At 38.0% G+C, this 27517-nt stretch overlaps 3 protein-coding genes across 5 annotated transcripts in view; 1 reads left to right on the top strand and 2 right to left on the bottom strand.

Annotated features, from left to right (window-relative positions):
- Positions 1 to 18835, bottom strand: part of shc2 (SHC (Src homology 2 domain containing) transforming protein 2) — a 31136-nt gene extending 12301 nt beyond the window's left edge. The window contains exons 1-5 of one of the 3 annotated variants that reach the window (XM_049465618.1): positions 18740 to 18835; positions 12239 to 12490; positions 6320 to 6390; positions 1226 to 1286; positions 1006 to 1125 (exon numbers count right to left, since the gene is read on the bottom strand). In XM_049465618.1, coding sequence (XP_049321575.1) covers positions 1006 to 1125; positions 1226 to 1286; positions 6320 to 6390; positions 12239 to 12382 — 396 coding nt within the window. In that variant the 5' untranslated portion in view covers positions 12383 to 12490; positions 18740 to 18835. Of the gene's footprint in view, positions 1 to 1005; positions 1126 to 1225; positions 1287 to 6319; positions 6391 to 12238; positions 13201 to 15845; positions 16683 to 18739 lie in introns of those variants that run through there. The other 2 variants (XM_049465617.1, XM_007233269.4) reach the window with 2 other exon arrangements.
- A 3264-nt stretch (positions 18836 to 22099) lies between these two features.
- cks2 (CDC28 protein kinase regulatory subunit 2) lies at positions 22100 to 23909 on the top strand. The gene is made up of 3 exons (XM_007233268.4): positions 22100 to 22326; positions 23076 to 23203; positions 23324 to 23909. Exons 1-3 carry the CDS (start codon positions 22268 to 22270, stop codon positions 23365 to 23367), a joined length of 231 nt encoding a protein of 76 aa, XP_007233330.1. The 5' UTR covers positions 22100 to 22267; the 3' UTR covers positions 23368 to 23909.
- Positions 23910 to 23926: 17 nt separating this feature from the next.
- odf3l2b (outer dense fiber of sperm tails 3-like 2b) lies at positions 23927 to 26196 on the bottom strand. Its single transcript, XM_007233265.4, has 4 exons — positions 26059 to 26196; positions 25590 to 25700; positions 24744 to 24857; positions 23927 to 24528 (listed from the first exon to the last, which is right to left on the bottom strand). Exons 1-4 carry the CDS (start codon positions 26105 to 26107, stop codon positions 24038 to 24040), a joined length of 765 nt encoding a protein of 254 aa, XP_007233327.2. The 5' UTR covers positions 26108 to 26196; the 3' UTR covers positions 23927 to 24037.
- Between the last annotated feature and the right edge of the window lie 1321 nt (positions 26197 to 27517).

Raw genomic sequence — 27517 nt, 5'->3', positions numbered from 1 at the left:
TTGGAGACAGACAGACAGACCAGAATAGAGAGAGACAAGAGAAACCAAAAAAAAACACTCAAAATCAATATAGGTCAATACCTGTCTGATTAGGTGAAAAAAAAGGTTTGACACTATTTTTCTCAAGCAAAGTATTTGCACATGGTCTACTGTTAAAAGTATTTCAATTGAAGGATTTAAATTGCAAATTCCATTTTCATTTTTGTCATTTGCTTACTTTAATACAAAAACAGAAAAATTAGGTAAGTACAGACTTTACAACCTATTGATACATAAGCCTGTCAAGATAACACATTTTATCTGGATCCTATATTTTCTCAGATATAATATAAATAATGATAATATTGTTATTTTAAGATAATCCTATGTCTACAAAAACTTAAATCTGATGTAGGGTGTAATTGCACAGAGCATGTGGAAGAATCATTTTAAACTGGGCGGGTGTGATGCGGTTTCCTTTCAGAGTGGATGAATCCGATTCCAGGTTATGTTCAGTCAGAAGGAGAGAGAGAGCGCTTAGTCAGAAACTTCCCTCCTTTGTTTCTTTGTTTTTACTCGGGGTAAATGATCTACTGAGCTCTGAGTTTCTCCTTCTGAAGTCTCCATTGCTCCACCAGCCACTAACATTCAGTAAAACTGAGCCGGATCCTCTTTTAGAGGCTGCACATGTGACGTAAGTATGTAAAGACGCGTGGCGTGGCCAAAAGAACTCCCGTTAAAAGCGAATATATTGAACGCATAAATATTCAAAATAAATAAAATAAAAACACTGTTTTAAACAATGTTGACATATCAGCTTAATCCTATTAATAGGTTCAGTATGAGGCATAGTACTGAGGTCAATAAAAAGTACTACGGTTATGTCCATATATTGTATAATGCATCAATAATGTATTTATTGTGAAAAGTCTTTAGACACAGAATGCAAATTGAATGTAAATGCAAAAACAGTAAGCACTTATTATACATGATACTCAGTATGAAGCAGGTGTGGGAGTTTCTAACCTGTCGTGTGGTGGGGATGAGCAAACTCAGGCCTTCTATAGAGATGTTCACAGCAATGCTCATGCCAGCAAAACGCAGGTTACTCTTGCCCATGATTGACTGGAGGGCCTTGTTGACAGCCTGTGACAGATGGAAACAGTCTTCTTTATTCATATGCTCACATTACGTAATCTTCCCATATTAATATACAAAATAAAGACTAATCAACCTCACAGCTCACCTTCTTCTTCCAGGCACCCTTTCCACCTGGCACAGCTTCACACAGTCTGTTGATGGCCTCCCTGAACACACAAACAGAGCTTTATGAAACAGGATGCTGAGGTTTCATTGATACTGTAACTATATACTGGGTATGTATATGGCAAAGAGATACATGCAGGGTGATGCAAAACAGAAAAATAGAAAATCACTAAAAACACATTTCACCATCATAAACATCACATACAATAGCTTTGTTTTATGTGAAAGTTCACTAGTGATTGTTCGATTACATCACATTACATTACATTAAAATGGTTCATGTTTGATAAGAAACATTACTGAAAATAAATATGCAACTGTTATAAAACAACTAAATAAAAAAAGCCTACAATTTCAACTTTTCTGAACTTTCCTGAATTTTAACATCAATATTTTTCTGAATATAAATAAAACATTTTGTGTCCTCAAAATATTTTGTTTTGTCGCGATTGTCAAGTTTCTATGGAATTTTTTCAATTTAAGAATTTTGGGTTGATTCTGATCTGAAATTATTAAGTGCAGTAGAGAGTGAACAGGCAGCTTCTCCAAGTGTCCTGTAGGAGATCACCTACAGTTAAAGCCCATATAAGGCGAATTCTTTACTTATGTCTTTACTTGTCTTTACTTACTTATGTTATCTCAATTTGGTCAACAACACATTAAGTTGTGCCCCAAAAGCCTTTGTACTTGAGCTGCAATTAAAATTGTATATGTATTTGGTGTTTTATATTAAATTAAATATTTATGCATAAACTTTTTTTTTGTAGGATGCTGATTCTGTGCTCCTCTCCTTAATCTGTGTACTGTTTATTCCCATTTGCAGGTCGGAAGTCCCTCATTTCATGATGTCCACAGGCTGTTTTTTCTTTTTTTACTTGATAAGCAGCAGTTAGATCATAGGGTCACTCCAATGCTATAAAATTACGAAACATAAAAACACATTTCTGAGTAATTAACATAAGTTTAAATTATTTCCCTGGACACAGAGATACACAGGATTTCACAGCTCTAGAGCGGCACAACTGTCTAACTGCCCGCTTGTAAAGAGACATGATATAATATGTTTGCATCCCATCAGCACCACAAATCTCCATGATCAGGAAGGAATCTAGTGATAGGAAAGCTTCTTTCCAAGTGATAGAGGGAGTTTAAACTTGCAGTCTCAGACTTGATTCCAGGTTATAAATAGCACATTTTTACTGTTATTTGCTTGGCCTTTCAGTTTGAGTAGATTATCATGATCTGGAAGAGACAACAGTAAGATGCTCTCTGATCTTCTGCTTCTTCTCATCTTGTCTTTAATATGCTGGTGGACGTTAACAAATGTTTACGGCCATGCTAATGGCTGCTGGAGTGTGTCAGTCAGTGGCGTCCCTCACATTCCAGCCTCAGGGAGGCTGAGCTGATGGCCTGGTGGTGTCTGACTGGCTTGAAGGACCAAATGGATATCGGGTAACTCATTAAAATTTTAAAGGTGGCAACTGTCCCCACAAAAGGACTTTTGAGGGATTCTTTTCAATAATCTAGCTTCTGTTGCTTAATTGCTAAATAAAGTAAAAGGGACCTGTAGATGCTAATACCTCTATGTTTACTGAACAAGGCATACGTTTACTTGCAGTTGGTGTGTGGATGAATACTATGCATATTGGTTTATTTGTGTTTCCTGCTGTTCCATCCTATTTACTGCATGATTTCTATTGCAGTTTCTATTATTTGCACTTCAATATTGTAAGTCGCTTTGGACAAAAGCGTCTGCCAAATGTAATGTAATGTAATGTAATGATCAGTCTTACAGAAATTGCATACTGCCTTCATGACTATGACTGATGCAAGAGCCCACCCACAAACACACACACAGTCTCTCTCTCTGTCTCTCTTTCTCTCGCCTTCCTCCTGCATTTAAACCAGTTTATACTGGACGGCTTTGGCAAAACACTGCCTGAAAATTATGTCAACAACTCCAGCAATTCCCATCATAGCCAGCCCACTCTGCTCAGTCTAATACTGTCATAAACTAAACCACTCCCATAGTACATCTCCTCCGTAAACACACCACTCCGCCATTCCCATAATACAATCCTTCTTCTATACACACCACTCTACCGCTCTCACAGTACCTTTCTCCTCTAAACACGCTACTCTACCATTCCAGGTCATCTTTATTCTTTATAACATCCCAATATTGAGGCAATGAGGTTCTGCCAATTGCTGGTGTGCTACTCCAAAAGGACAACGCTCAACCACATACTGCTGCTGTCTGAATGTGCTTTCAACACTCCATCCCTTACACAAAATCTGCATGATTTGCATCATTGAACAAGCTACATAAGATGTATTATCACTGGAGACCATTAGGAACCTCTACAACTCCATGCTGAGATTTCTGACCTGATATAGTTAATTTCTTTTACAAACACACTTCTTTACACCAGTCTACCAGTCCTATAGTACATCGCTTCCCTAAACACACTCCTTTACACCAGTCCACCAGTCTCATAGTAAGTAAACTTCTTCTCTAAAAAAACTCCTTTACACCAGTCCACCAATCCTATAGCACATCTCTTCCCTAAACACACTCCTTTACACAAGTCCACCAATTCTATAGTACATTTCTTCCCGAAACACCATTACATTTTCTCCCTAATTCCCATGGTACATCACTTCTCTAAACACACCACTACATTCAACCCTACCACTCCCATAAACCTCTGAGGCTCCTGATGCAATGCTACCAGCAAGACAATATATTTAATAAATTAAACATCAAATTTGATCAAAATACCCTAAAAATACCAAAAGCAAATTTCATAACCAGAACTATTTTAGATGCAGTTTTATGGTACATTTAGCAAACATTGTATAATGTACAGAAAATCAACTTAGAAGTCAACAAAATGATTCCTTAAAATTATTCACAACCTTAAAGATATACAGTACATATCTTAAAGGCACCAACATATACCACCCTAATATTCCCATAGTGCACTATACCCTAAACACATCACTCTATACACCTCCTCCATCTCTTCCCCAAACACACCCGTCCATCCCAACCTCTCTCTTCATTGTTTTCAACACTCTCCGAGGCGGGACCCTCTGCATCTCTCCAGTCATTAACCACCATCATCAATAATACATCTCTATCTGCATCTGTGTGCTTCTGGCAGCACTTAAAGCCAGTGTGGGCTGTGGGGATTGGATTACTGCCGATCAATGGCTAGGGGCAGAGACGGACTGCGCCATTCCCACTGGGAAACTGCAGCACCGCCTCCCTAGGAACAAACACATGCACACATGTGCATGTATGCATGGACACGCACCGTTGCGGATGCCACTGCATCGAGAAAATCAAGTAAATCACATTAATCACATAATCAATAAAAGCACATTTATCATATTTGTTAAAATTGTACCCTTTATAATAAGTTTATATAATTTAGTTTTTTTATTTAAAAGGACTGCAATTTCATATGGATCCAGGGGTTCCTGTGAGCATTACTAGCCTTGCATTCTCAGGGTGGAAGATTGGGTCTCCCTCCCTCTCCCCCTACCATCCAGTGCAATGCTTGCCTATGCGTTGCATCTTTGCTGTTAGCTCATATAAAATTACTAAAATTACTAGTTCATATTTTGCTTTAAGTGTGTTTAGCTGTCCAGTAAAGTTAGCCAAAGTTAATGGCAGTTTAATAATAAACTTCATATGACCTTAATTAAGCACAAGCTTAATTTCACACTCATAAAATTGGTAGTATCCTGTGATAGGTCTTAACTAGTGAGTAATTAATGGAAATGACTAAATAAGCGAGAAATTGAGGAGTAAAAGTTCCTATGTGAGTGGACAAAAAAGCTTTTTCACAATGAATTTATTCCATTCACTAATTCAATAATATTATCTCATCTTATCTCATGTGAGCAAAAATTTCACATGAACCTGAACATGAAAATCATGTGATTTCTGCAAAGAGAACACAGTTCCCAATTATTATCAGCAATGTCCTGTGAGAGCTACAGAATGTTTGTATGATATGTACACTCACTGGTTGGAACATGCAGCTGTGACTGTGTATATCATACATTATTTATAAGGGCAGCACAACATCAGTCCCGGAGGGTCAGTGTCCAGCAAATTTTGGAAGTTGTCCTACTCAAATACACTCAATTTGTCTGGTAGGTAACAGAGTTGAATCAGGTGTGTTGGAGTGAGCCAAATATAACATTCAACATTACTCAATTCACAGAGTCATGTGTATACTGGGAATCTGTCATAGAAGACATTATCACCCACAGTGGACAGTGCAGTGGGTGATAATGATTGTAAACGATGATTGTGACCGGCAGTGTCTGGCTCAATTCATCCATGTAAATAGACATGCTAATATGATAAAAAACATGCTATATCGTATCACATGATATTATCGTGGCCATATCGTGATAAGAGTGGTATATATGAAAGCAGTCTATTTTGCATTTGTTTTGCTATTTACTGTGAAGTTTTAAATGTATTTTTGTAGAACTGAATATGTCTGCGGCTTATGTGCATTCACTATGAATGTGTGGTAGTTTTTTGTGACATTGTTATTTTTATCTTTTTTTTTACGTTATACGTATTTAATACAAAATAAGAGTCTTGGTAAGTTAAAATGTATTTAAAAAAACAAATGTTTAAAACTGTTATGCTTACAGAAAATAAAACCTTTATTGAGTTGCAACAGTATGTTCTTAAAATTAATGAAATATTTTTTACCAATTGTGTCATATTGCATATAGAGTATCGTTATCGCAAAAATATCATGTAATAACATGTGAAAATATTGTGATATTATTATAGGGCCATATCTCTTACCCCTATTGTCCATATAGAGCAATTCAAACGTCTCCCTGTTAACATTCCCATTCCATTGTGCTATTTTTGCATTGTCAAGCTACGTTAATACAAACGGTTTACTCTGTGGTTAGCAGATATGCTACCACGGCATTTACAGTGGTTATTTTAGGGCTTCCTGAAAGAAAGGCTGCTGCAGAGCCAACAAATCATTAGCAGTGTTAAGCGACTGAACCAAACCAAGGAGCTTACCTCGTCACCTGCGTTCTAGTGGTGAAGTCTAGAGATCTCATTGATTTGAGCACCTCGATACAGCCCATGTACTGCAAAGATATGAAACACACATAAAAAACATATTATAGGTATAATATTTGTGAATATTCATGCACCATTTTGATTAACTGTGTTTCTCTGCAGATATAAGAAGCTAAATCTCATTAAGAAAGACTTTAATCCGTGATTTGGGTCGTCAGAATAAACTAACCATACCAGTTGCTTCACCTTCATTATCCAACCCTCACCCACAACCACAGCCATAAACACACAGCCGCTGATAAGTTGCACATCGCATGGACAGGGGCAGACATACACAAGCAGAAAGCCACATATGCCTGGGGTTTAATCAACAGCATGTAATTATGTAAGGGTGCAAAATATATCTCTTGTGAAACAGCAGCTCATCCTCAGCCTCCAAGTGACAGAGTAATGGGTGGATTGGGGATTGTAATTACAGCGGATCTAAAGGATAGGTGGACAGACAGCACTAAAAGCTGCACAGTGGGTGTTGGTGGGGAAGGGGGGGGGAGCGGTACAGGGGTAAATGTGGGCCTTCTGGGACTTTGGGAAGTGCTCAGTGCTCAGACAGCAGGCCATTTTATCTTGGGAGCAGTGACGGAGTCCTTTATTGACTGAGGATCATTTATAGCAGCAAGCATGCTACTATAACTGCTATTTTGGTAGGTTTTAATGAACTTTTTGGTGGATATTTTAATAGATATTAAATTTGCAAATATTTAGGATGCTATTTAAGGTCCTGTTCACATCTATTCAGAGGATTTTGGTTGCATTCTGGTCTTTTATACATGTAAAATCAGAACTTTTAAAAAACACTTTTCAGGGTAGACATTTCTGGAAACTCTGTTTACAGCAAACACAGCTTCATAAGACCTAAAATTACACATCTACTTGCAATTCTACGATGCAAAACTTCAGATTGCATATTACACTTTTATTTAGGGATTAGTGTGTAATTTGGGATTAAACCTCTGTGTTTTATCCATTCTTTGTGGTATTTTAATGTCTCTCTTTATGAGGTACTGTCACCCCATCTATGAGAAGAGAAACATTTTTCAAAAACAGAAGGAAGAATATGTTTAAAGGATTTTAAACATGTGTTCTCTGTGCTAACACATAAGGAATTTAAATAATATGATTTGACCACAAATCAGACTTTTTTTTTAATATTCTAATATTGAGTATCTTAAGATGCAAATGCTAATAGAATTCCTAAGTTAGTTAACATTGCAAAGAGTTCCAGTAACTGAGTGGTCGTACAAACCAAGTGTAAATCTGTGTTTTCAGTTACTTAAAGATATCACTTAACCAAATCACAAATCACACTAATCACAAAATACTTAATTAACAGCATTTCTGAAGCTTCCATTTATAGTGTGGTAAACAACTTTCCCGCATATTCTGTCATCTTTTCCACAACCGGTATAAAAGTCGCAGAGTGAATTAGATTTTAGATTTAGTGACATGGTTTCCTCGACACAAGTCAAGGCTCCTGTCCAAAGAGCCTGAGTGCACTTTAATGAGATTAGGAAAAGGCGGGAAGTGTTTAATCTGGGAGACAAGGCCGGTGTCCTCACCCTCAAAGTCCTCTTTGTCACAGGACATCCACTCCTGCTTGATAAATCATGCTTCCTCAGCCCTGCTCTGCCTCAATTCAGTTAGGCGTTCCACAAAGACATCTTTCCAAGAAATCGGAGAAGAACAGAAACTAGCTTCGGCTTCAAACCAGGACCTTCACTGCTATGAAAGCTAAATGAGGAAACATTTGCGTAGAAGTCACACAACAGGGTGGTTTACTGTGAAAGTGAGAATGGGGTCAAACTAGGGCTGCACGATTTGGGCAAAATATCTAATTGCGATTTTTCCACAGAATATTGCGATTGCGATTTAAATTGCGATTATTTTTAATCCATCAAAAACCTAAACCTGTATTAGTGGTTACCATACCTATCAAATAAATTTATAAACTTCTTCCACATAAAATATTCACAGGTATCTCAGATTAAATGCAGTTTTCAGTTTTATTTTTAAATTGCAAGTAACAACAAAATAAATAACAAGGTTTAACTGCAACATCAGTAACTGTAAAGTCTGAGTTTTGAGATGCATTTTTACAATATAAATTAACTTAAAAGTAAATCAGTTTTTTTGCACATTAAATGCAAAAGTAGCATCATTAATGCTTGCATGCACAAAAGGTATAACTGCAACATCAGTAACTGACTGGTCCGCTGTGGACAGTAATGCCTTAGCAGAAAAGCTAAAAAAAAAGCAAAATATCGGTTTTATCCTAAACTCTTTGAGTTTTGAGATGCATTTTTACAAATAAATGAACTTAAAAGTAAATCAGTTTTTAGCTGTTAGCTTCATACTGGTAGCTACCAGTGTTGGGCACGTTACTTTGAAAAAGTAATTAGTTATAGTTATTCATTACTTCTCCAAAAAAGTAACTGAGTTACTAACAGAGTTACTCCACTATAAAAGTAATTAGTTACCAGTAAAAGTAACTAATCGCGTTACTTTTTAATATTCGCCCATCAAAAAAGGAAATCAATTATACATTTACTATTAGAAAAATAACAAACGAAAATAAACCCAAAATGTTGACAAAAATATAATCTAACGAATTTAAAAAAAATAAAACGAAATTCTCCACACAACCAAAGAAAATTACTAAAACTTGTAATACTGAAAAAAACGGAAAAAACGGAAAAACGCGTCTGGGGATGAAATTAAACATACCAAGCCACCCTCAAAGGAAATATGTATATATAAACAAAAAAAAATAATGGACAAAAACAACAATCTAATGACCGTTAAAATGGTATTAATATAACAACAGCCTTGCCAAAAGAGAATAGAGCTTAGATCAGGCCCAAAACGTGCACGTTTTGCAAGAGAGAAAGAAAGAGAGAGAGAGATTTCTGGTGTGAGTTACTACTCACAGGTAAATATTCTCACGCTGTATCTGCTGTTTCTCTTTCATCTGCCTGGCGCTCATATTGTAATCCCATAGATAGTTCTGCAGTTTCTCAGTGTTTTCTGTCGTATTTTGCGGCTAGCGCGAGCGCTTTACACAAGAACTAACGCCACGGACCAGGTGCCACGCGCTCGGCACAACACCGCCCGCTGTACAACTCCGCTGTACAACAGCGCTTTTAAATTAATTTAACACGAAAATGAGGGTATTCTATCAGTAATTTCAGTTAGTTGTAGTTAGTTTTATAAACACAAAATACAGTTCGAGATAGTTATGTTATTTTCTTTTAATTGCCGTTTTTATCAGATTCAGTTAACACAAATGTTTTTCACTTTCAGTTTTCGCTATTTCGTTCGCTTTAGTGAACAATAACAATTGGTTACTTAGCAACATTATGATTAGCACACCAAAGCTTTATATAAAATAAAAATAGGAGCCCGATTTCGGGTCGGTCCTCGGGTCAGGTCAGGTTCGGGCAGAAAATCTAAGCTCTAAAAGAGAAAGCAGCAGCACCACAAACATCGGAGCAGCTAAAAAGAGCTTAACGTCCTTAATTCGGAACTTGGCTTGTCCACGGCAATCACTGAATTGATTAGAGCAGCAAATCGTCACAATTGTGCCTCACTTCACCACGCCAAACCACAGGCACAGCGGCCAGAAGCTGTTTTAACGCCGTTACTCCCAACACTGGTACAAACTGATATTTATTTATACTGTTTATATATTACTTTTATATTTTATTTAATAATCCCCAAATACTAATAAAATTACAATATAACGAATTCCAAAAGATATAAACGAAAAACGGCACGCAATAGCAGAAATAAAATAAAGAAATATTATTTCTGCCCCAAAAAGACGCGTCGTCACCCCGGCGATGTGTGCGGCGCAAACCGATTAACCCACGCGCGGAGCTTTAAACAGGCAGAGCTGCAGCTGCTGACACGCGTGCAGCACTGTGTGATTATAACAGTGTAACTTGTGGTACATCATAAAGATCATAGTGTGATTTGTTGTATTAAAACAGATCTACCTCACAGACCATTTTCTGGAGCACCATCTGACAGAGCGCAAAGGAAAGCGGAGGGAATTCTCTGCTGACCCGGCGCGAGTTCGGGCATCAAGTCAGGTTCGGGTTCGCAGACAATCTGAACTCTACAACGCATTTAAACAATTGCACAGTGTCCGCCTGGCTTTAAATTATTTTATCCAAGTCTTCCACTCATGTCCAAGCGCCACTTTAAATTTAATTCACCCTGATGTAGCTGCAATGGAGAGAGCGGCAGTGCATGCTGGCTTCGTTGCGTTGAACGCAGCCCCGCCCTCCAGTGAAAAAAATATTCAAATGAATCCAGCCCCTGCTGCATCAGGCCAATCGGAGAAGAGCAGGCGGTGTGCTCACACACACACACAAGCCTCTCAGACACAGAACAGGCGCTTTTAACCACATAAGTTGGAAACACTTGCAGGCTATTGGCTAATTCAAATCGCAGCTCCTGCGATTGAAAAATCGCGTCCATTCAAATCGCGATTTCGATTAAAAAACGATTAATCGTTCAGCCCTAGGTCAAACAACCCCCCACCTCCCCCCTTGATGGAGGGAGGTTTTAAAAAAACAGCAGAAATCTCTTTACATGTTGTTCTGTAGCTTAAGCACCCCGGGTCTTCTGGAGCACATGTGATACAAATGACTATGATTAAATGTAATTGAATAGAGGAATGAATGTGCCTGTGTAATGCAATTAGGAAGCTTGCTCAGGCCCAGACTCTCTCTCTCTCTTTCTCTCTCTCTCTCAAACACACACACACATACACACACTCTCTTTCCCCCTCTCTCTATTGGCTAAGAAACAGAGCAGGAGGGAGTGAATAGTAATGGAGGGTTGAGAGACGATCATTGACATCGACGTCAAGTAGTCTGCCACCTATAGTAACCCTTTATGGACCATGAGGGATCTTGGATACAATGGCAAATGTCAACAGGACCTAATATTACAGTAATTAATTACAGTATTACCATGGTTGTTTATATGGTGGCTTGTCTTTATCTTTAACACAGTGTTTCTCAATGCTGGTACTGGTGTCTCCCCTTCCCTGCAAAAAAAAAAACACTAAGTGGCAGTTTTCCAGACAGGGCTTAGGTCTTAAATCATAGAATACATTTTCCTTTCAATGGAAAATCTCCATTGAAAATATTGTGTAGTCCAAGGCTAGCTTAAATTTCTGTCTGGAAACTATAGTGCCCTATAGTGTTTTTCCTGCTCCCAACACAGCTAATTTAACTGATCTGCTCATCAACAATCCCTTTCAGAATTGCAGGGGTGCATTAAAGCAGAGACGTTCTCCAAAATGTGCATGCCACCAGGGGAAGGACTGAGAAACTAATAAGTGATGATCACAGAGATTGAATTAAGTGCTTCATGGTTTTACTTCCTTAAAAAGCTTGAGTTTTGTTTTAGCTTTTGTGTACTTACCCACGCCCACGGCTGCTGTGCTGACGCAGTGTCTTCTTTACCAGGCAAAGCAATATGTCTAAATTAAATTATAGATTCTGCTGCTTACAACAATGCACCTCACACACAGCCATCACACTGAAGCAAAGGAAAGCTCATCTGTCTCATTTGACACTACCGCTTGAGCGTTAAATGAGAGTCCACAGTATAGTTTGTAACAATTTCTTTTGAAACTTTAAATTCAGATACTTTTTGATTGTCTTTAATTTTCTTCAGCTGAACACAAAAGAGAGCAAATGGGTGGGTGATGTAAACAACTGGTGAACCATCACAATGCTCTCCACAGCCAAGACCACAATAGAGCCTTATTGCAATGCAGCGAAACCCTGTTGAACACAATTACAAACCATGGTGTTGTTTAGAGCTCATAATCTATTGACTCACCCTGACGATGTAAGACGCCCCTGTGCTGCTGATCTTCTTGTCCGGGTGCAGCCAGCCCTGGGACGGCTTGTGGATGAAGCTGCCCTTTTGGTTGAGGTCTTCTCCACCCAGCCACATACCTTCCACCCTGGTCCTGCGGTTCATCCCCGTCCTGAAGCTTCCGGAGCCGCCAGGACTCCCCTCCGCTGTGCCCGCGCTCCCAGAGACTCTGGGACTGGCCGATCCTGCTGAACTCCTCTGCTTGGCGACAGCCTGCAAGGAACAAGGGCCCACACACACAGGGTCACAGGAGTTGAGCACAGCAGCCAGACTGGCCACCGGCCCATTGGAGGCAGCAGCCGTCCCAGAGGCAGCCGGGACAGCCTTGCCAGAGTCTTTGCTAGAGCTGGAGCCTGAGCTGGAGCTGGATGGGCTGCGGCTCAGCAGCGAGTTGGAGAACTTCCACTGGGGTATCTTTGGGATGAGCATGCAGAAGGTGGTGGTGCCGTCCCGCTCACCGTCCGTCCCGGGCGATTCGGCGTCGGCCAGTGCCTGGGCCTGTGGAGGCGGGGGGAGGGTGGTTGGCTCCAAGGGTGGCAGCGGCAAGCCTGGCGCAGACGAAGGAGCCACTGGAGTGGCCACCACCTTCCCGCTCATGGCTAAGCTCTGCATCAGGTCGTCGGAGGAGGTCACGGAGTCGTTGCGGAAACGGCCATACTTGGGCTTAAGTAGCATGCCCGGAGAGGCAGCCCAGAGCAGGGGAAGGTCGCTGACCAAAGGACAATGGGGGAAAGGAGGGGGGGAGGGGGGAAAGGGGGAAAAAAGGGGAGAAAACGCAAAAGGAGAGATGGGGAAATCCTCCAGAATCCTCTGGGAAGAGAATCCTCCTCTGTGGAGTTGGTGCAGTGCCGTGCTCAACCTTCCAACACGCAACACACACTCTCCCTCTCTCCCACTCTCCTTCCCACTGCTCTCTGACTGCCGGCCCTCTCCCTTAGAGTGGCTCGATTACCCCCCCACCCCTCTCTCTCTTGGTGATGTCATGATGTTATTGCTCGTCTATCAGCCCTGCCCAGCTGCTCTCAGACACCATTAGCTAACGCACATCTGCTCGAGCACCTCCTCCCAGCATCGCATCACAACATATATACACACAAATACAGCCTTTATAGCCAGGAGCAGAACAAAAGGGTAAAAGATATGTACAAATACAAATCCCATGTATGCAAAAGATAATAATATGTTGGGTACTAAACACAGGGAACTATAAAACAAATCTAGCTTACTTTAGGTAAACATACATATTACATACATAACAAGTGGTATAACTACTGGGGCAAGAAGAGGCTATAAAACAAGACCTACAGCACAGAGACAAGCCCATGAAGTCTTTTTCTGAGCCCCTAATATTTATTTTGACCAATAGAAGTGACATGCTTCACCAGTTAGCTTCCATCAACACTATATAGCCTCTAACATACATTTATCTGCTGATTAATCATTTTACATAATCTTAATCTTGCTTATAGTGAACACTTTCCAACACATCCTAATACACTGTCATGCCAAAAGTCATGGGACAGGAAATGGTATCATGTCCCATGACATTTGGCATGTCCCATTAAAGCTAAAGAATGCTGCACTAACCTATGGGATATGCGTGATGAGGCTTCATGCCTTGGATGTGGATGTGATTTCTGCGTTTCTGAGTTTGTCTGTTCAAACTGACAATTCTAGCCAGACATCGCCAGTCACGACTATTACCACACACAGAGTGTTCTCTGTCCACTGTGTGTGGTAATGCCTTCTATGACGTATTCCCAGTACACACGTGAAACTGTGGACTGAGAAATACAAAAAACAACTCCATAATAATAAATATCCCTTCCATCTGACACCCACTATTAAGCCTCGCTTAAACTCTGATAAATTATGTCACCAAGCCATGAAAATGCTGGCTAGTGTTCAACAGCAACCACAAGATAACATCTCACAACTTTCACAGCTGTGGGCGTTCGCAAGCTGTCCCCTAAAGTAACACTTTCTGATCAATTTACAAATCTGTCATTGAGAAAGCATTTTTGTTTACTGTAATAACCCTTTTTGTAATAGAGATGTTTGAGAATAAAGAGCATTTTTAAGCTCAAAAGAACATCCCCTTGTCAGTGTGGAGAATCTCTATTGGTCCATTTATCATGGAGTTTGCATAAAATATATGGAACAGTCTCAAATTCAAATTACTGTTGTAGCATTATTCAGTGATACACTATCAGTAACTCTTTTCAATGACATTTTTATTTTTGATTCATTTGTTTTTATTTATTTTATTTATATATTGTATGCACTACATCCAAAAAAAAAATAATAATAATAATACTTATTTGTCATTTAAAATGAAGATGATATTCACAATACACCTAGCAAAGCATGCTGCATGCTTTCTTTTGGTCTAAAATTAATTGACCTAAAAAGGCCTTAATTTGTTTTTAATGTCTATTATCTAAAGATCTTAAAAATGATACAGAAAATTGAGTCTGCAAGTACAATATTTTGGGGAAATGTGGTACTTTTGTTATTTTGTTACTTTGGTAGCACAGAGAGTGCTAATCTATTACTGTAATCTAGCAAAAAAAAGGTTGGAGAGTTTCAATTTTGTTTGAGAACACCTGTTCATTTATGTTTGCTTGAAATATTGGTTTGTAAGCAATACAGGAATAATAAGCTTACTGTAAAATCTGCAAACTTAATTGATTCTATTTTCTTTTTCCATTTTAGCATTCCATTTTGTGGTCTTAAATTGTATGTTGTGCAGTGGTAGGGCTGCACAATATATAATTTTGGCATTGTCATCTCGATGTGTGCATGCACAATAGTCACATCGCAGGATGTGCAAAGTCACATACAGCAAATGTGGTCTTAAATGTGGTCTTAAATTGTATGTTGTGCAGTGGTAGGGCTGCACAATATATAATTTCAGCATTGTCATCTCGATGTGTGCATGCACAATAGTCACATACAGCAAATTAAGCACACTCATCAGGCTTTTGCTATTTCATACAAAAGATAAAATTGCACAAATTCCCAGTTAAAAACAGTTTATATCTGCCAATTCATAGCAAAATCATGTATTTTTTTAAATATCACAATATATAATCGCAGAGCAAGAGTTTGTTTTTATATCGTGCAGCCCTACTGAATTGAGCTAAAACTCCAAAGTCATCCTCTCAGGTCTTACAATCAACATCTTACAAGCAATTTACATGTTGCTATATCACGACTTTGAAAATGTATATATCTAACAAAAAACAGACTGAACAAAAAACGTAACTTTAAAGAAGAAAATACAGCATTTCTATTAGCCCATTCATTTTTTCTGATGAATTTTTCACATTATGTCAAAAAGTGAAAATAGCAAAAATGTAGACTTTTGTTTGAGATGACATTATTTTATGCAATGTTAATAATTAAAACCCTGAAGCCAAATTAACAAGAAGTCAAATTTCTTTAACTTTTTTGTGGTTTGACTCCAGAATGTACAGCAACCACATATTCATATTAGTATTAGTTTGATCAGCTACTTCACTAAATACACATGTAAGGCAAATGTATGGCAAAGTTAAAAATGTACCTCTGTTCACTCTATTTCTGCTTGTTCTTCCATAATGGCTCCACTCTCCTCTTACGGTCGCACATAAGTAGTAACAGAGCTTCTAAGCTTGTGTCATTCTGCTCGCGCTCTATTTTGCATCAGTCCATGCATCGGTACAAAAGTGAACTTTTGGGGTCTGACGCACGCGCTCGCCTTGCGCAAGAGGCAGTGTTTGCTCTACAGAAGTGTCTCTTCCTTTGTGCGTGACGTCACTGTGCTCTCTGCCGTACATCAGCATGCTTCACTACACTATGCTGTGCTACGCTAGGAGAACAAACAGGAAACACAGCATTGCTACATATTCCACCACTGATTTCTGTGTCAGCTGCTAGGTGAAAGAACTTGCTTTCTGGAGGGCTTCGGTCATGTGGTCAAACACACACTTACAGCCCCCTTCCATGATACAAATTCGGCTTCCTTGGTGGCAGATATTTTCCAGCAAAACACTTATAAACAGGGGACAGTTTTAGCTCTCATAAAGCCTTTTCATGAATCTTTCCATTATTTTATATTCAGCTTATTTAATGTGAGGAGAACGCTCACTAAAGCCATTTCTAATTAGAAAGAGTGGTCTCAGTGTGTGTCCCCTCATTATCTTTTGTGCAAAGTAAAACCAAGTGACACATCACCACTTAAGAGAATTTACAACCAGGAAAATGAGCACTCACTCCCATTTACTATCCCTCTCACTGCCTTCAAAGCTCTCCTGGGAGCCTCTAGTCTGGGAGAAGCAAGTCTAAAGCATGCTCAGTTTCTGCTTTGTACAAGACCACTTACATGTGAAGAGTGACATCAATATGACTTACACTGCCCAAAAGTCAAGATATGTCTAAGTCTGCATTTTCAAATGCATTCTAATCCTAATATAAATACAACATTTGATCCATTATACAATGTTTTCAGAAAGTCTATTTCAGAAATAAATATACTTAACCATCCATGTTTCATTTGACTACACATTCCTAAACACAAAACGGGAATCAATCTAAACGTCTGTTTTTATCACACATAAATATACAGCTTTAAAAAATATTAGGAGACCAGAAAATAAGAAATGGCTGAAATAACAAAAAAAGATGCAGAGCTTTCAGACCTCAAATAATGCAAAGAAAACAAGTTAATATTCATAAAGTTTTAAGATTTCAGAAATCAATATTTGGTGGAATAACCCTGGTTTTAATCACAGTTTTCATGCATCTTGGCATGTTCTCCTCCACCAGTCTTACACACTGCTTTTGGATAACTTTATGCTACTCCTGGTGCAAAAATTCAAGCAGTTCAGTTTGGTTTGATGGCTTGTGATCATCCATCTTCCTCTTGATTATATTCCAGAGGTTTTCAATTGGGTAAAATCAAAGAAACTCATCATTTTTAAGTGGTCTCTTTTTTTTTCTAGAGCGGTATATATTTATGTAATTTTTGTGGACACCACATCTTTGTGCCTGCTGGATTAAATGTTACTAGGAGTTTTCCTTTTTCTTTTCATGTTTAAAGTCCTGCCTTTCAACATGAAGCCAAAGCAAAGTATAACTAAAGAGTATTTTACCTTGCCCACTCCTCAACACTTGTTACAAAATATCTGCTTTAAATTTTTTACTTTAAATGCTGAGTTTTTGATTTCCTTGTTATGATTCTTCCATGAAGATTATAATTTTGCAGGCAAGGCTGCCAGTGGATTTCACCTCAGCTCTTTACCTTCATGCAAGTTCTTGGCAATCCTACTGAGCTCATATGCCAGCATATGGGCGGTTCCAAGAATCTTCTTGTTTTTTTTTAGATCTCATCTTGACCTCCACAATTCCCCTGAACTGCCATTTTTCTAATAACAGTCAGCACTGTAGAAACCACAAGCTGAACACTTTTTATAGCCTTCCCATGATGTGTGGGAATTATACTACTATACCACTTTCATTTTCAGATCTTTTGTCGCCCTCCACACATATTTGAATATTTGCGTATATTTTATGTCCACAGAGAAACAGAAACTATTCAGTCTACTAGCCAGACAGTACCTCATGAAGACACCAAAACACCACAAAGAAGACAAAAAGTAAAATCCTAAATTACACACAGATATCTATATAGTGTACTATGCCAGTTATGAATTTACAGATTCTGTACATTTGTAAAATAACTGTATTCACCTTTTCCAAAAGCCTTTTAATGCTTAGTTTCCACAATTTGGTGATTTAGATTTTTTTTATTAGTTTAGATGTTCTCTGCATTCTCCTGTGTTGCAGGAATTTAGTTCTGTAAACCTGTAGGCCTCCTGTAGGAGAATGCACACATAAAATGTACATGTGTCTTGACTATTTCAACTTATCATGGCATGGTGTGCTTGACCAGGTGGGAGATCGAACTGCTGCCCCGTGCAGCCACAGGGACAAATGCGTTACACAATACACTGTAGCAATGACCTATGTTGTAAACTGCAACACTGTCACTTGTACCACTCATGCTTAAAATGATACATTTTCATTGGAATTGTCATTGAGGGATGCTCTTCATAGCATTTACCAAAACAGTAAGTGGTTGACCAACTCACTTACATTTTTACATTTTCTTTTTTTTTTACAAGATAAAAATATTCATCAAATGCCTGATTTATTTCATAAGCTGAAACGGATCGCAAACAAGAATTTACTCAAAATGAACACTCAAAGTGAATTACGAATGAATCAATACAGCAAAAACTGCCATCAACTGATACATCTTTAACTTGTCAAGCAGCCACCAAACACATCCAGGAAAAGATCAGTATGAGTACTGGAAGCAATAGTGCTAAGTAAAGCATCACTATCATCACTGTGATCTGAGATGTTGTGAAAATGAAAAAATGGTAAAGCACTCAACTCAACTGCGGCTGAACTTACCTATCTAGTGTCACCACACTTTATCCTGTTGCACCTTCTCTTTTCACACACATGCACCCACACACACACCATGCTACTTGAACCTTCTGAGGTTTGATGAATTCAGCAGTTACTGTTAAACTAAGCAAAGTCAACAAAGTCAATATTTGTAGAGTTGCAAAAGGTACAAATCTGGTAATTTACTTTGCCATGTTAAAAATAAGCTTGTGAACTGTGTGTCAACTTACAAAAAGAATAGACTATCTGAGGGTGAAGAATACAAAAATGACATTCATTTAGATTTAAAGGGGGCTTCATCTGTTTTATTTTATTAGATTCGATTAGATTAGATTTTTTCTTTGTCTGGAAAAAATCAAGAAAACATTATTAAGTTTTCTTTTATGTTTCTAATCGTATTTATTTTGGGCAGGTCTATGGGTTAGGCTGAGCCGAGTAGAGAAGAGTAAAGGCTTTAGTTGTGTTGTGACTCAAGTAAAGGTAAAAGCAAGGTACAAAGAAAACAAAAAAAAAACTTTCCAAACTGAGATAACTGATTAACTCGCGCAGTTGCAGCATATCCAGCATCTGTCAGGACGAGAACTGATGTGTATTAGACTGTGTACTTCTATTTTAGGCACACATATCATCTAAAAAGTAAATTGGAAAATTGCCAAATGCAGACACTGTTGCCAAAGCAACATTATTAGACAACATAAAAAAACCTATATTTAATTACATACATGTTTTATATAGTTACATGTATTAAAGAGTAAAAAAATAATGTAATAATTACCATGTGTCTCTGAGAGTACGTCATAAACAGTCTAACATGTGAACACTAAACATGTTTGAGTCATAAGCAGCTGTGAGTTGTGTTGTGACTCAAACAGAAGCAAAAGCATATATGTTACTGAGTAACATATACAACCACTAATGGAGCTTTTAGTTCATACAGCATCTGTCAGCATAAGAAATTAAATAATGTTGAAGAGATCTTTTCTGATTAAACACATCTTAAAATGTACAAGTGTCTGGCTTTTTCACTTAAAAGTCTTACTTGTTTTTACTATATAATTGCATACATAGATTATAAATTTCCATGCACATGTTTTGACACAATGTGAATCTGGCAACTCTTTCTTTCATTGCTTCGACATTCCATGATGAATGAACCAGTAGAGATATCCATACAAACACATTCCATCTCAGCATTCATATACAAATAATATTATATTATGAATCATTTTGTCAACAGATCAGCTTTAGCCTCATTTTGATATGCATCTTGGGGCAAAAATTTGTGAGACGTTGTAGTACGAGACAGCGCTACATGCACTTCACTTGCTGAGCATGTAAGTGAGGTGAAATGGGCATCAAATCATTTAGTGTTATTTCACATTTTATTCATTCCAGGACAAGATAAATATTTTATTTTAAGAGAGAATTTCAATGATACATTTATAACACACAAAATAAGAAATCCATATTGCTCACTAGGCATCCTTTAATGCCGAACCAATCAATTTTACTTCATTTTGTATCATCCTTTGTATCATCAAGCTTTGGTTTGATCTGGCTTGGCATTTGTTCTAGTTTCAAAGGTCACAGGAACACTGTGGTCAGATTTTAGCACTGTGACATTAAATGGTATTTCACCTAAGCAATGAGTTGCATTGTCACATAGTCTCTTTATAAAATAAACAGTCTGTCTGTGGGACATATTAACCCTGGTGTTTAAAAAGCTTAAGCATTTAAAGGAGAGTGATGTGTATGTGAGAATAAGTGTGTGTGAGGGAGTTGAAATTCTAATGATAACTGTGTTAAGTGTTGTGTTTAACACTAAGGTTAAACTGTGTGTTTAACCTTGTTCCATTGTAATAACATAGCTATCGACAGGTCCACTGTTATAGGGTCCTTTAAGAACAAAAACAATTATAATTCTACATTTAAGTCTCTTTAGATTACTATAATTTCACAGGTAGAGGTTCTGGACTCACAAAACAGATACAACAAAACAATAGCAACAAAAGAAAAAATGCTCAAACACAAATAAAAGAGAAGCTGTGCAAAAATGCATTGAACAAGCATTATCAGAAAATGGATTAAGCAGCTTTAAATGCTCAGTTATAATTTATGAGTTAGGCCTTCAGACTGAGGCATAAAAACCCTCAAGTAAAAGAAAAATAACTTGACAACAATGCTAGGCTCATTTCTGCTAGTACTATATGAACTATATTATAGTAGCTAGTGTAGGTTAGATAACTTAGCACTAAGCTAATGCTGGAAATGTTTGGCTAGGAAGATGCAACAGCTAAACATGTAATATGTAAAACTTAAAAAAACAAACATTGTATTTGTTTTTAACATGCTTTTTACATTTATACTTACCTTGTATGTAGAACAGACTATATTTCAGATGGAATTCTCACAAATTGTTTTGAAACACTGTAAATCCACTTGGTTATTTCCTCGCATTCTAGTTAATTATGCTGATATTAGACTGGACCTATTTAGCTAAACAGCGCTACCTGGTGCTTCATCAGGAAACAAAACAATTTCCAAAAACAATTGGACAATTTCCAAATAATAATTTCTTAATTATACAATTATAAAAAAATATTTTTCAAATAAACAAAACAATTCCTTTAAATGCTTACAAGTAAAACACTCACCCCAGCATCAATGACAAATTTAGGCTGTTTTTTTAGTTTCCTGTATGTGTGTATGTATTAGGGGAAGTCTGGTAAATATGGGCTCGTGCAAGCAATTTGCAACTGCAGTCAAGAAATATATATATATATATATATATATATATATATATATATATATATATATATATATATATATATATATATATTTTTTTTTTTTTTTTTTTTTTTTTTCTCATTTATTGCATTTGGCTGATATGTTTTTTTCCCAATGGATCTTAAGCGGTGTGGCGTGCTTGTCCCTCAGAATGTCATTTACATTTATCTAATTTAAAAACACATTTATATTATCTGTTTTTTAATTATTCACTTAATAAAAAAAAGATAAAGCTTTTCGTAGTATATTTTATTATTAGTATTTAAATGTATGTATTACTAAAATTGGTTTGTCCACTGATTTTACCTATTTGTTGTTGTTTTTTATGTAGTTAGTTTACAGCATAAAACATAGGTTACAGCCTCTTGGTGCGCTCAGAAAATAAATCTGTAATAACTCAACACCACGGCAGAAACATTACCCACAAATACAGCTACAGGTTCGTGTTTTATTGTAAATGTAATATCTGTAAACAAACAGACCGAAATGCCCCGCGTGTCCCTCCGCGCCACTGGTAATTCTCGCCCGCGCGGGCGGAGCGGACGCCACGGTCTCGTGCACACAGCTCGACCAATCAGGGTGCAGCGAGGGACCGTTGCAGTTCAAAATCTAGAGCTGCGGGAGGAGCGCTGAGTGTCAGAGAAAGCGGCGCCGAGTACAGTAATTTACCATAACACACAGAACTGCTGGATTAACCTGTTAACTTCTCATTGCGAGCTTTTGATAGTTCAGGAATTCGTAAAAATGTCGAAGAAACAAATTTACTACTCTGACAAGTACACAGACGACGAGTTTGAGTACAGGTAAGTTCAGTTAACGTTACTGTCAGCGAACTAGAGAGAAGTTAACGGCACGAAGTCGATAGCGGGCGTTAACGTTATGATTTAGGCCAGCTGTTTGTCGGTTATTTCGAGCGGTTTTGTTAGTAAATGTGCTTAAATAATATTTCAGAAAGACTTGCTGACATGCAGTTAAGTTACTCAGCTAGCTAACCTTTGTAAGCTAGCGTTAGTTAGCTTATGTACGTCATGTTTAGTGCACTGACGTTAACATTAACTTACTGTGATAGAAACCTGAAGTAAATTAAATTAGTTGGCCGACGCTAGCTAAGATAACTAACGTTAGCTAGCCTACGTTACTATAATGGACTTTATACTTTAGGGTGAGATGTGCCCTGACGTTAGCTAGTTAGCTAACCTAGCTAACATTACTATGACAGAAACCTGAAGTAATCTAAGTCGACTATTTAACGTTAGTTAGCTAACTAAACCAACGCTATTTAAGCAAACTAAGTTAGTTTATCTAACGTTACGTGTCTAGATAATGTAACGTTACTTCATACTTACTTCAGGGTGAGCTTTGCCCTGACGTTTGCTAGCTAGCTAACATTACTGTGACCGAATGTAAGTTGGTTAGCTAGCTAACTGGGTTACCTGGCCAGTTAACCTAACTAATCTGTAGTTAGCTAACCTCCTAACGCTTTCTACTGTTTTGACTAGACTTTAAGTAATGGCATGTATAAACTACACTAATCAATTTTTCCATTATACAGACACGTCATGCTGCCGAAACAGCTGTCCAAGCTGGTGCCTACTTCCCATCTAATGTCAGAGGAGGAATGGAGAGGACTTGGAGTTCAGCAGAGCCAAGGATGGGTCCATTACATGATACATAAGCCAGGTGAGTTTTATTTAACATTTTTAACTTCTACCTACCTGTCCAAATTCTTTAATGAAGGCCGTCATTTCCCCAAGGTAAACCTGTATCTTATAAATATATATTTTACGCTTCTTCTACCAGAGCCCCACATACTACTTTTCCGAAGACCACTTCCCAAAGAATGAGAATCAGAGAACTGGACCGGTGACCAAGCTGAAGTGGTGTGGTCTGCTTAGACCCTGTGTGCATTTCTTTCCATGTGTTTTGGGTTGTATATAAAGCTCATTATTTTCAGATCTATGGCATTGAAATGTTACAAAATGTTACCCTCACTCCCCTTTGATTTGGAGGTGTAGTAGTGAAACTCCAAATGGAGCTTTTTGGGGAAAGATCAGCCCCATGTGTAAAGAAGTGTCTGTCTAGATCTACACTGTGTAACAAAACGCTGGGTGGGATTTCATGTTATTTCATCATTGACATGAATGTGATAGTTTGAAAGATGTTGGTAATATTCTGTTTTATTTTACATTGGTGAACAAATGTGACCTAGTGTAATTCAGTAAATATTTGGACTGCAAAGATGTAAGGTCTAAAATTTTACTTGGTTGGCTTTTGGCTGCACTGAATATATCTATAAACATCTCTACCTTGTACAAATGTAGGCCAGTTAACTTGTTCATTAATTTATTGTTTGGAACAAGTCAATAAATACTCTTTGTTTACATAAGTTGTATTGTTTTAATTTCTACTGTTTTTTTATTTCTAATGTTTTAATTATTTAACAATGAAAGACAAAATATGCTGTTATAATACAACACCTCACCTCTTCAAAAAGTCTTAGTTAATGAGGTAAAGTCAGTCTAGTAGGTGCACAACTAATGGGGTTACAAAGTCAGAGTGCCTGATACCTAAAGTGAAAGCAGGTGCTCGAGGCTTGTGTGTAGTTACATTCTCTGGGTTATGACTTCCAGGTCCAGGCCTCGGCATAGTCTCACTAGGTTTACCATCATGTCTACCCAGCATTGAGAACGCTGGCTGGCGTGGAAGGTAGACGTTGGGATCTGGCCGGTTGTATCTACCTGGGCCTGGAGTGTTTGACAGGTCTTCTGCGTAACTCCCAAATTTAAACCTCCCAGAGATTGTATAGCTGGCACTTGCAGGTTTGGTAAGCACACTGGAGCCCATAAGAGCTGGAAGGGTGTACTTATTTGGAGCTGGCACAGTGTCCCCAGAGCAATAGGGTGTACGGTAGCCCATGGTGTAGGATGGGGGTTTCCGTTGGGTGCTGCATACAGGGGCAATTTCTGGGTTGTATGCACCTGGTCCTGGAGTTTGGAACATTTCCTCTAAAAAAAAAAAAGGAGGTTTAGAGAAATAACATGGAGGTGGGGAGGAGGGGGGAAAAAAAGATTTTTCCATTACACATGTTGAAGGCTCAAGGCTTATCCTGACAATACCAAATGCTGTTTCCTGGTGGTTGTGACATTAAGTGTTTGTAGACACTTGACTAGTTAATTAATACATTGTCCTGTTTAACAACAGTCCATATTAGTTGACTTACTTGGACCTGGCGTTCTGCCATAAATGGAGTAGGCAGGGCTGCCATCTCTACCAAATCGAGTGACTTTTGCATCAATGTTGTACCGAGGCCCTGGACTGGAATCTATGTTATACACTATGAAAAAAATCAAACATATTTATTACAAAGATAAATAAACAAAACAGTAAACAGTGTAATTTTACAATTACAATAATATTTTCCTTGATTCTTTTCATGTTCTGGAGAACCACTGACGTAGAACACGGACTGCTTTGGACCCATTACCTTCTGTTCTATAAGGGTTAAGGCAAAAAATGTTTGCCATGCTGTTAAGTTTGCAGAGTCTGAAGCCAAACTCATCTTCCAATTTTCAGATTTGGAAAGCAGCCAGAAGGACCAGAAGCAAAGCAAATATGTCTACTGGATACCCAATTTGTCCAGTAAATGTAATGTTTAAACAGTAAAAGTACAGTTTATATAATTTAATATGAAACAATTTATATTTCCACCAAATGACAGTAAAAATGTCAGAACACACTGTTAAAAAATATGATTTAACTATATGTAGACTTGACCTATGGTTGCTCCATTCTTGACAAGTGCTGTCCATGCTTTTTAATTTTTTTTACAGTCATTGCTCACGGTTTACAATTGTTCTATGATGTGTTAGGTTCTGTCTCCCTCTAGTGTTTCTAATATGGGTGTGCAAGAGGTACACAGTGTTCTACACAGTTGAAGGACCATATATTAAAAACAAAAATACCTTTTGACCTACAGAATTAAATAACTGCACACTGTGCAGCAGATCAATACAGTTTCCAACAGCACAAATACTTTTTATACTTGTATAATTTTTACATTACTCACTGTTCTCGCTCATCTTGCCATGGAAGGTGTAAGCAGGACTTGTTGCTTTGGTGAAGTCGTGGCCTACAAAGCCAATGGTTGATGGTAGGGCATAGCGACCTGGCCCAGGCCCTGCATTGAGTAAAGTAAACAGAGAAGCTTGTCTTGTAGAGTTTTGTGTGTGAGGTAGTAACATTTGTAACTGTTAACAAGAAACTTAACATTTTGCTTGAACATATACCTATAAATATCACAATCAGAGAAACTGATTCAGAAAATAAAGTGTTCTCTTTTTTTTGTTTCCAGAGCTGTAGATTGTGGGATGATAGACAAATACCCTAAACCACAGTGCTTTATTTGGTAACATTCAAATAAGGAACATATTAAAAAATCTTCAGCGACTGTTTAAAGATGTATTACAACATTGCTGTGTTGATTATCACAGTGCCCAGACATACATAGAACTAAAAAGTATCAAAAAATGACTCACCTTTTTCTCTGCCAGCGATGATGGGCCTCTTTTTTTCAGTTTCACTCATTGTCTACACTTCTTAACTTCTCACACACAATCTATGAAACAGATCTTTCAAGCTTACAAAACCACACACCCCAGCCTACCAGTCACCTTTCAGTCTGACGATGATTACTCTCCCCAGTACAGTCTGGACTGTGTACAAGGAATTCTTTAGTTCTTAAAATGTTTTTTTCCCCCTGAGCTGGACCTGATCTTCTCAACAGCAGCAGCAATGAGGGTCTTCTTTATCTTCTTCAGCAGTTCTTCTCTCAGTTCATTCACATAGCTCCAGTTCACAAAGTCAAATTCTTGACAGAAAGATCTAAAAGTAAGCCTCTTTTAGGTCACACAAGCATTCTTCCACCTGCCCTACAGACACCCTGAAAGAGAAAGGGATTAGTAAGAGTGCTCCTAAAGTATGTGGTCTCCTGAGCCTGCGCCAGTCTGGCCCATCAAATATACATACACGTATTTCACAAGCACGAAAGGAGTGTTTAACAAAAGTGTCATTACTAGAATCCTGGCTGGTGTAATGCTATCTCTCCAGTGCTCCTCCTCTCACCCCTTTCCCTTTCATTCTCTCCAGCACATTCATCAGAGCAGGCTGGACTATCAGCTTCAGTAGAGCATGAGAGGTTGCCTGAGAGACCTGCTGACAGGGGGGCCGATGCAATGTCGCTGGAAAAAAAAATCCATGGATAAGTTGCAGAGGTGTATTCTTTCAGAGCATTCTAAGCTTGAGGGTCATTCACACCGTATATTGCTGTATAATGGTGTATAAACTAGCCTGAAAATTGCCATACCATCCACCTAGTCCCTTTCAGCATTTGACTTAATTTGATGAACCTGAGAGATGTTAGAACAGATTTTATGTTGGTGTATTTTAAGGGCCAACTGAAGAAAAGTGGCTTCATGTAAAAAAAAACAAAAAATTGCCAGAAATTAACATATCCAACCAAAAACAAAATCAAAAGCAGTAAAATCACGTTAAACATTAATATGCTCTAAGTCGCTGCTGCTGGCAACCGCCTGGGTAACCTAAGCTCTCGGGTTAACAAGGGTAACGCCACTCTAGCTGAACCACGGTGCCCAACAACGCATGGGGTCACCATGTCCTGCAGGAGTGAGCACACTACATAAGGATATAAGCATAGGCTGAAGTGCATGACCCCTGCCCTGAAACAGCAAACTTGCCCTTTTAGCAGAAGTACTTTTATAAAGGTTTTAAAGTTTTTTTAAATAATAGTGAATCTTTAAATAATGCAATCGGACAAATGTACGTTTGTAATAGAGATGTGCAATTGTGATCAATCAATTCTGAATTCCAAATGTTAGTGATCTGTATCAGTCTGTAATGTGAATAAATGTATGTATGTATTTCTTTTCATTTTATTAACTAAATTGCTCTCATTATTTTGATATACTAAGTCATTAT

The sequence above is a fragment of the Astyanax mexicanus genome, chromosome 16 (genome assembly GCF_023375975.1).
Source record: "Astyanax mexicanus isolate ESR-SI-001 chromosome 16, AstMex3_surface, whole genome shotgun sequence".
In the NCBI taxonomy this organism is placed as follows: domain Eukaryota; kingdom Metazoa; phylum Chordata; class Actinopteri; order Characiformes; family Acestrorhamphidae; genus Astyanax; species Astyanax mexicanus.
This window is presented reverse-complemented; position numbering and strand designations above follow the sequence as displayed.